This window comes from Nipponia nippon, unplaced genomic scaffold, assembly GCF_047370975.1.
Source record: "Nipponia nippon isolate SJK-2023a ecotype South Korea unplaced genomic scaffold, ASM4737097v1 scaffold_2, whole genome shotgun sequence".
Classification (NCBI taxonomy): Eukaryota; Metazoa; Chordata; class Aves; order Pelecaniformes; family Threskiornithidae; genus Nipponia; species Nipponia nippon.
Window position 1 is genome coordinate 66942289 of NW_028262336.1, and position 9372 is coordinate 66951660.

The 9372-nt window shown below is 40.8% G+C and overlaps 1 protein-coding gene across 6 annotated transcripts in view; it reads left to right on the forward strand.

Annotated features, from left to right (window-relative positions):
• The window catches only part of ANKRD10 (ankyrin repeat domain 10), a 39374-nt gene extending 32695 nt beyond the window's left edge, over positions 1-6679 (forward strand). For 5 of the 6 annotated variants that reach the window (XM_087756107.1, XM_087756109.1, XM_087756110.1 and 2 more), the window contains 2 exons: positions 2037-2132; positions 4996-6679. In XM_087756107.1, the coding sequence (XP_087612233.1) occupies positions 2037-2132; positions 4996-5480 (581 nt within the window). In that variant the 3' untranslated portion in view covers positions 5481-6679. The remainder of the gene's footprint in view (positions 1-2036; positions 2133-4995) is intronic. The other variant, XM_087756108.1, reaches the window with a different exon arrangement.
• The last annotated feature ends 2693 nt before the right edge of the window (positions 6680-9372 follow it).

Below are 9372 nucleotides of genomic sequence, written 5' to 3' on the forward strand. Positions count from 1 at the left end.
GCGTTTGCTTGAAGGTTTTTATAGTAATGAAGAGATGCATCCCGACTGCGGAAGCTGAAGTTTGTAATCTGACGTGTCTGCCTTCAAAGACATCAGCATCAGTAATATCGTGTCAACGTAAAATGTCAGTTGGAGTGAGAATGAATCACTGTTCTTCAGGCGCTTTGTAAACAGAGCTGAGCAATGAGAAGTCATCAGTACATCTATGGGCTTAGCTAGCCTTTTTACAAAACCGGCCCAATTCTGTGGTAATTCTGCCCTTACCAAAACCACACCGGTCTGTTGTCCTTTAAAGACTATTTGCACAGGAGATTCCCAGGCAACCTGTGTTGGCAGGGAAGAGTCAGGTTTTGATGGCCATACCCCAAATTAGAACAATCGCTGCTTTGAAAAAGCCTCCTTGTTGTGAGGGGGCACCGTCTGTGCCCCTTACAAGAACCTGTAAGCGGTAGAGTTGGAAGAAGAGAAATACTTCAGCTGTGCTTTGCCCGCTGTCCTGGAATAGCTGAACTGGGCAGTGGGTGGGAGTTACGTGTAATTTTGTTCGTATGCACACACATCTATCTGCTACCAGGTGCATAGTATTAAAAAAACCTTCCGCCTCAAAATGAAGCAAAACCGATGCACGGTATACTGTGATACAAACTAATTACTCTCTTCAAATGTAATACAAAAATGAGTTCCAAAGGCTGAAGCTGAACTTCACACAAGTAAATCAGTGGCCACTTGCAGAATGTACAGCAAATAGTTTTGACTTAGAAACATTAGCTGGATTTTATGTCCGTTTTTCTGAAATCAATTCCAGCGATTTCACCCTGCTTCCTGGGCTGGTTGGTGGAGGGTGGTGCACAGGGTCAAATATAATGGTGATGCACACCAGGCCAGCTGGTCACACGAGCGTGTCCTCGGCAGTCCTGATCCTCGCCCCTCCGGTTCACGGCCCTTGGCAGGTTGGCTTTGCACCGTGCTGTACATGCTACAGACAGCACTGACTCGCTGTACGCAACCGGTGACGTGACTACGCCGGTGTCGCGAGCCTCGGCACGGCTGCTTTTAGGTGTTCTTTGAGAGGTGAGGATGGAGGCGTTGCAAGGTGTACCCTTGAATTGGCCAGCAGGAAGCTGCACTGCCATATTCCTCTAGCTAACTACAAAAAATGCCTTGCCTTTCTGGTTTAGGGTCATTTGAAGCCCACTGATCCGAGGGCCCTGGTCTCCTTTAAGCCCTGTGTGATCTCTTTGGCCCTGAAACACTTTAGCTATTGCTTAAGGTTCTTTAAAAACGAGTAGTTTACGAAAATTTCTGTTGTGCCCAAGGTAACGAGAGCTGACTTGCAGTTTACTAAGGTAGCCCTTTCCGACATAATGTGCAGAGGTGTGGGCAGTGCATATAGAAAGGTGTGTTAATGTCGGTGTGAGAGCAGTGCGGGGTCTGCTGGGAGAGTACTGGAGCAGTGCCGTGGGTGGTAGGTAGAACAGGTAGTGAAGTCGAGCCCATCTTGCTTATTAAAGCATTTCCCACAGCAGTCTAACCGCTTGCCGGCTTTTCTCAGAAGAGAGATCTGTTTGTTCAGCTCTTGAAGGGATCCCTGGAGCAGTCTGGTGTGGATAGGGGGTGGGATGCTGGGAACTGGCGCTTGGTAGTGAAAGGGGGAGCAGTCCCGACTGACAACAGACATTTGAGAGAGAGACAGCTTTTTATCTGTCAGGCACAGTAGCTGTAAAGCCTAAATACGAGTAAGTTAAATTGCTGTTTATTCAATCTGTTAGTACATCAGACTAGTAATTGTTTGATAGGTACACTGCTAGGTCTGATAGGTACACTGGTAATTCTCCATTTTGAGGGATAAAAATGAATGTGCAAGTACTTAGCATTTACTTACTTTGCATTTGGAATCTCAGACATGTCAGAAGCTTTCGGACGTGAAAAATGTACGTTTCTTTGTAAAAAGCTTCTAATAATCAAAGTACTTGTCTGTTTGTTGGAGTGAGTTTTCAAGTGTGCACCAATGACTAAATGTGACTTTTTTTTATCAGCTTACAGCTTTGATGGCTTAATACCAATGATGAACGGAGGAGTTGAGGACGATGCTGACAATATGCACATTGATAGAGAGTTTGCTGTTGTATCAGGTGGGAGTGGACAGTTTCCTGTTAACTACAACAACATTCAAATGGTTGAAGACACCAAACAACAGGAGAGTACTTCTGTTGGACCAAAAGAAATTGAAATATACACTGTTTCTGCAATGCAAACTCCTTGTCGTTGCAAGAATCAATATGCATTTTATTTTTAATTTAAGTATAAAACTTAGTCCTTTATTTTTGCAAATTTTTGTCTGGAGTCTTGAAAACTATTGTATTGCTGTAACACCCATTATACTGGGGGTTTAGTAGGTATCTAAAATGAGCTGTTCCGTGCAATATATTGTAATGGTGAAAGAGAAGGTTTATTAGTAGCTTATTATTATTTCAGATAAACAGAAATCCGCAATGGCTGTTTCACTTTTAACCTGAGGCTTGTATTACGTTGTGCCTTGCTTTTGGTTGCTATAATTTCAGGTTAAAGGAAATCCAGAAATAATTTAAACTATTCATTTCCATTAAGTGGATTTAATTGCTAATAAAAAGACTAGATAGGGAAACATATCCTAGTGCTTATATAGCTTTGAAAATAATGTATGTTACAACTAAACTCCATTCAAAATAGTTCAACAAATACTATAAAGAATAGTCTAGACATATTCAGTGTCTTCAGAATTTGTTCAGGCACAATGATATAAGCGCAGGCTCCTTTTTTTATGTAAATAAAAGACTGGACGTCACAGGTCTTAAACTAGTATTTGGAACTAACGTACCTTTTTGGTACCTTTTGGAACTAACGTAACAGTTTTGTACCGATCTTCATGAAACAGTCAAAATGTTACTAGTATTAGCGAGTATTAATGCTCTTCAGGTTTTTAAGGGCTGCTTAATCAAGATGCTTTTGGTAAGCCCAGGATGCATCTAGCGTTTTGATTAAAACTGTCTTGGGTCAGCTTTTTCCATGCACTTTGTAGGTAAAGGCATGGAGTTGCTATGACAGTGCATTATTATAGTCAGAAATTGATTTCTTACTTTAATTTGTTCTGTGATAAATATGTTTATGCTTTGTACCACAGATCAGATTCACCAAAGGGAATTATAATTAATAGATATTTTAATATATTAGGAATAAATATATATACATATATATATATATAAAATCAGTACTTAAAAAGTAGACTATGATATATTCCAGTGGTAATTACTAAGTGTTCTTATTTATGGAAAAATTATTGTTTTTCACAAATATACTCTATTACTATAGGTGCTAATTTTTAGCAAATAACAACATTCTATAATTATCACTAGAACTATTCATTACCTACTTTTGCATATTAACTAACAGTAGCGCCATTTTTATTAAATTTGATTTGGCAAAGCCAGCCTATCAGGATTTATTTTTAAACAGTTAAAAATCTTGCACTTTTCAGTTAATAATGAAATTCCTTCTGTGCGTTTTCATCACTGAAATATTAGCTTTGATGTCTTGATGGGTTTGGGTTTGGGTTTTTTTTTCCCACTTTCAGTAAGAATTTGTGGTTAGTGAGTTCAGCTGATGTGGTTATTTTAACTCTCATAGGGACTAAACAGGAAACTCCAGTTAGTGCCTCCAGTGAGTTACAAATGGAACACATTTGTTGGCATTATGTGTTGCTCTGTGTGAAGTATCAGTATCGTAACCCGTATTTCAAATAGTATCCGTGCGAAGGACTAACAGAGAACCAAAACTTCAGATCCTTCCTTGTCAAACAGTGGTACTCATCATGTGTCACTTGAACAGGAACCCAGTGTTTTACAAATGTGGGAAGTTACCAACAGACTTACTGGCTTGAATTGGAAATATGCGGTAAATGCAGTCCTATTTTGCACGTTGGTTTATGCATTCATATATGCATAAACATACGTGCATATGTCCAGGGATAATAACGGAATGTAAAATCTTTAGACGTTACCATATAGGTCTGTAGTTTCTACGTTTGCCTTGCTCGTCTTTACCAACATAGATGGAAATTTTAGATGTCCTTTACCAGCAGACGTTTTTAAGGCAGAATGTATCACCCGATTTTTTGTGCTAGTACTTTGAGTACCACTGCAAAAACATACGTTTCAGACATACTGATGAAATCTGTTTATGGAAGTAAAAACTGTTGTACTAATTGCTACATTCAGGGGAGAAATTGCTTTAAAACAGTTGTCAGTGGTTTTTGCATGCACATTTTTAGAATTTTGTTTCCTACTACTAATCTTTTTTAGTCTTCTGTGCACTCTGCTGTTGCTATTGTACCGCATTTTGCATGTGGATTGTACAGATGTTATAAACTTACCATTAAATACAAACCTGCCTAGTATGTTATCTAGCAAGCTGCTAGATAAATTGAAGTACTTTCTGAATAAAGGAACTTGGAAACATTTTATATTAGCACCCCAACATAACATTGCTTTACTTGACCTATTTCAGCGTACACTGTACTGTGAGTGTTACCACTAAAAGGAAAAAAAAGAGCCACGGTTCTTGTACGTACATAATCTTCCATCCCGAGAGGGCATTACAGTTGAGGTGGAACGATGCCTTCTATTTCACCTTTCAAACCACCGCCCAGAATGTTGCCTGCTACACTTACTTCATGCAGTGAAATGAAAAAAATTCTGAGAAATTCACATTGTCATAGCAAAGATTAATACAGGCATGTTTACACACTGAATGTAGATAGAGAGTTGCATTTTCAACACAAGAATCCATGCCACAAGCTTGCTGGTCAGCTCTCCTTTCTTTGAACTATCAATATTGTTACAGATAAAGAAAGGGTAGATTTATTTTCAAAGCTGTGTATGGCAACATTTTTTTTAAATAAGTGGAGTATAGTGGAGACATTTTGATGTATTTCGATTTATTCTTAATTGTTGGTGACAGGTGTATTTCTTAATGCAGATATGAGTAGCAGTAGCTCCATATTGAATGCACTGACAAATGGATGTGCCATCAATGGACATTTGGATTTCACCGCCACACAGCAGCTCGGTGGGACGGATGCCAGGCGTGAGGAGTCTTTAGCATTAACACCTAACGGAATAATTCCCGGAATAACTTCTCCCAGTAGGCATCGAATTCATACCAGTAACGGCACCGAGGAAGCAGAAAAAGCCATGAATAACTCCACCGATATGTGTGGGTCTCTGCACCTGAACGGAAGCCCGAGTAGCTGTGTTTCGAACCGGCCCTCGTGGGTGGAAGACCCTGGAGATACTTTGCACTATGGACACTACCATGGGTTTGGGGATACTGCCGAAAGCATCCCCGAACTCAGTAGTGTTGTGGAGCATTCCAATTCTGTCAAGGTTGAACAGAGATACGACAACACTGTCCTAGGCACAATGTATTTGTATCACGGTTCCTAGATGGGTGACCTTTGTATATCAAACGCAGATTGCAATTGCTACCAAATGAAACCGGGGGGACAAAGTCCTCACATAGCATTAAATTTGAAGATTGCAACTTATTGCTATTTTTACACTTTGTTTATATGAAAAGTAAACCTTTAATTTGACAGCCTTATACAATAGTTGTAGTTTGTTGCATGTATGGGGCTTATTTAGTGATAAAATAGGTGCTGTTATGATGGAATGGTTATTCATTTTTTTATTATGGAATGTTCTGGTTTTGTATTTTTTTATTTCTAAGCTTGTGAACACTATCTTTCCCTTTTTAGAGCTGTTTTCCCTTTTATTAAAACAACGTTTAACTGAATTTTGTGAAGAAAATGTTACGTACGTGCATCACTTAGCAGTAACGGTTTTTCCTTTTCCATATCTTCTGCTGAAGCTATGGTAGCAATATCAATGCCAGCTATCACTATGCAAGGTTGAAAGTGGCAATCTTCTGGAGCTTCTCTGACTTTAGAGTTTGTACATTTGTTTGGTAGAATTAGATGTTCTTCTTTAAATTTTTTGAGCAAGTTGTTTAAAAACGCAGAGACAGAAATTGGAAGAAGTTACCGTTTCACTTTCTGTAGCGTAGAAGTGCTTTTCGTTGTTGCTGGGCTCTTTGCATTTCCGAGCGGGCAAGTGGGCTGCCTCTGCTCGGCCGCGGTTGGGTGTGCCTCAGGTTAGCTCTGAATTCGTGGCAGTTTTCTTTGGCTTCTCTCCTTTATACGTACGCTTGATATTTTACCATAGCTCGCAGACCGGAGGCATGTTGGCACTGTTCTGCTTTGTACGCAGTTTAAAATTGCTGTTACTTGTTATAGAATTTGCCAAGTCAAAATATTTGAGTTTGACTGTCTTGGATATACTTTTTTTGTCCTTTTTTTTAACACATGCTTTGAAAGTGTAACGTTGTGTACTCTTTGGGCTATGCTCACGGAAAATACATTGTATTTAAAGCTTAATACACAAATCAAAATTCATATAAGTGCACTATATGCGCACTAATAATATAAGTTGCTGCTTTGTGTTATGATAAGTGAAGAGTGGGGAGGAATATGGTAAATGAGATAAGCCCTCTGAATTGTGTTGATTTTTTTGTTCTTGTTTTGTTTAAAAAGGGACCTTTACAAATTGGATTTTAAAAAAAATAAACATATTACATTGTATCTGAATATTTTGTTTAGACGTTATTTTTTATTGGCAATTTGAGCAAGTCTTTAATAGTTTGTAAATCACATTTCTCCGTAATCTTTCTCAGCGCAACTGTGGAATTTGTTGATTTTATCAGTAGATGGAAGCAAATGTGAACAGCCCGATAAGTTGTCCTTGAACGAATTACAGGAACGCATACTGGATATTGTGTGTATAAAGGTTGTATCGGCCTTGAACTCCAAAAATGGGTTAAAAATACTGGTTGTCTGACTCTCATGGAAATTATACTCTCCTTCGAACATTTTAGGCAAACTGCAGCAGACTACAGAGAAGTCAGTGCTTTAAATAAACTTTACACCCTATGTGGGTCACTATCTACATACAAGATACCTGCAGCGTATTCAAATTGAGAGCGGCATCGATAGGAAAATCGCCCGGTCTTTTTGCAAATTGTTGGCCCGACCAGCAGAACTCCTCAGCACCTTCTGGAGACAAACAAGACCGTTAACGAAAGCTGGACCTCACCCGGGACAAGGCGTTCCTGGCGTGCACGTCACCGCTTGCTTGCGCTCCCACAGCTGCGTCCGGGCCCTGCTCTTGGGCGATTCGGTTTGCTGATGTAGGGCCCGGGGGCACCCGTGCTGTTGCCATCGTACTAACATGAGACACTAACTTAGATTTGTTGTAGCATTTGGGTTGGGGATTTTTTTTTTTTTTTTTTTTTTAGTATTTGCAGAGCTTGCTGCATCTGCGCTTCTTGTGCTGCTTCAAATAAAGCCACTTGTAGTTATAAAAAGCACTGCCGCCTTACGTGCATGGCTATAAACTGATTCCTAAAGGATTTTCTTTCAGTAACAAAGTTTGCATGTGTTGGTTCAGATGGTAAAATTTAGGTGACTAAATTAGTGATTGTGCAAGGCAAGGTTTTTAAAACAATGTGTACATTTGGTTTCCATTCACTTGCTTTTCACATCTTTTCACCTAAAAATACCTTGGAAGACACTGTATTTCAAATTCAAAGAGAGAACTTAGCGCTTTATTGTAAAAAGCACTTCTGTGCGTGTGTGTTCAGCCACCTGCTAAGAGAGAGGCAGATTTCAAGGTCTGTACCTCTTCTCAGGCCCCATGGAAGCTAATAATTAAATTACATTTAAATGTAGAGGACCAGTGAAGGCCACATGATGTAGACACGCTGCGTGGGTTTGCTGGGTATCTTCCTTTATGGCTAATGTTGCAAAAAACAGAAGTCTGTGACAGAGCATGCCTCAGCCAAGAGCTGAGATGTATAATTTTTAAAGCATCAAATAATTACTTCATAAGAATTCTGAGACTGCCTTTTTACAGAGACTGCTTTTTGAGACAATACATACAACAACAGAAAAACCCCCGAAAGGATTCTTTCACCAGCACCGAACTCCCCACCTTCCCATCCCATGCCGGCATAGCCAGTGCAGCACGTCCTTCCCATCCCTGGGCCTCCTGGGCTCGTGGGCCACGAGCAGCGGAGGGTAAAAGGCAGCTGGACCACTCCGCCCTTGCTGGTGCCGCTGGATGGGACACACGCTGCTGCTTCCCACCGGCACCTTCACATCCTGGTGTAATTTCTTCAGGGTGGTTACTACCCTGGTGAAATTCTTTTCAATTGTGCTTCCTAGGGTTCTTTGTGACAAAACCCCCACCTTCTCTGGCATTCTAATAAGCAAATTTTCTTGTTATTTGCCTCTAACTCTCAAGTAGGGCTTCATGTAAAGCAACAGCTAAAATGAATTTCTTGATGCTCCCGGGAGGATGCCTTGGTTTGGGAGCAGGCGAGCTGGGGATGGAGCAGTGTTGCAGAGTTCCTACAGGGATACAAAGAGAGGAAGGGCAGGGGAAGTTTCCCACGCTGGGCAGCGCTGAGAGCTGCAGCAGTCCTGCTGTCCTGCGGCAGCAGAAGAGGCGGTAGCGGAAGATGGGAGCATCCCACTTTGCTGCCGCTGGCCGGCGGGATGCAGATCCGCAGGGCAGGAAATCTTTGAGACCCAGCTGAACTAAGGAAAGAAAAAAAAAAGAGTCTTGTGTAAGCAGGGTTTACTATTCCTGGCAACTGGTAACTACAGTTCTGCTGCACTGCTTAATGACTCCCAGATATTTCACACCTCTCCTTCCGTTCCCGGAGTTTCCTGTCTCAAAAAGTGGTGACTGGCTGTTTACAGGCAAGGATCAAACGAACTCTGGTTTAAAGCAGATGGTTTATTTTAAAAGCATATCTGGCTGTAATATATATATTTTTTTTAAATAGACTACAATAGTTCATAGCAGTACCATATGCTTGGAGCTTGCGTCCAAATTAAAAGCTTTGCCACGCTCAAAATCGTACCCCCCCAAAAAAGCATAATGACTGTCACCTGTGGTACGAGAATAAAAGTTAGGCATCCTCTCTCCCTCCAAAAAGCACAAGGTTTAATGAGTAACTTCTCTTTGCTTCTGTGCGACTCAGCTGCACGTACAGGACTTGATAACCGTTTCCAAATCAGTAGGAATTTGCCTCACCGGGCTGAAGCGCAAGCAGGGGAGACGCGCATTTGGCACTGGAGACAAGTTCCCCTGGCTCGATCACTAATCTGAGCAGTGTTCCCCAAGGAAGATAACCAAATACCTAAAGCTGAACATGATACCAAGCTGCATAGTATTAATTATATTTCTTCTTGCCAGGCTAGAATTGTAAATTAAA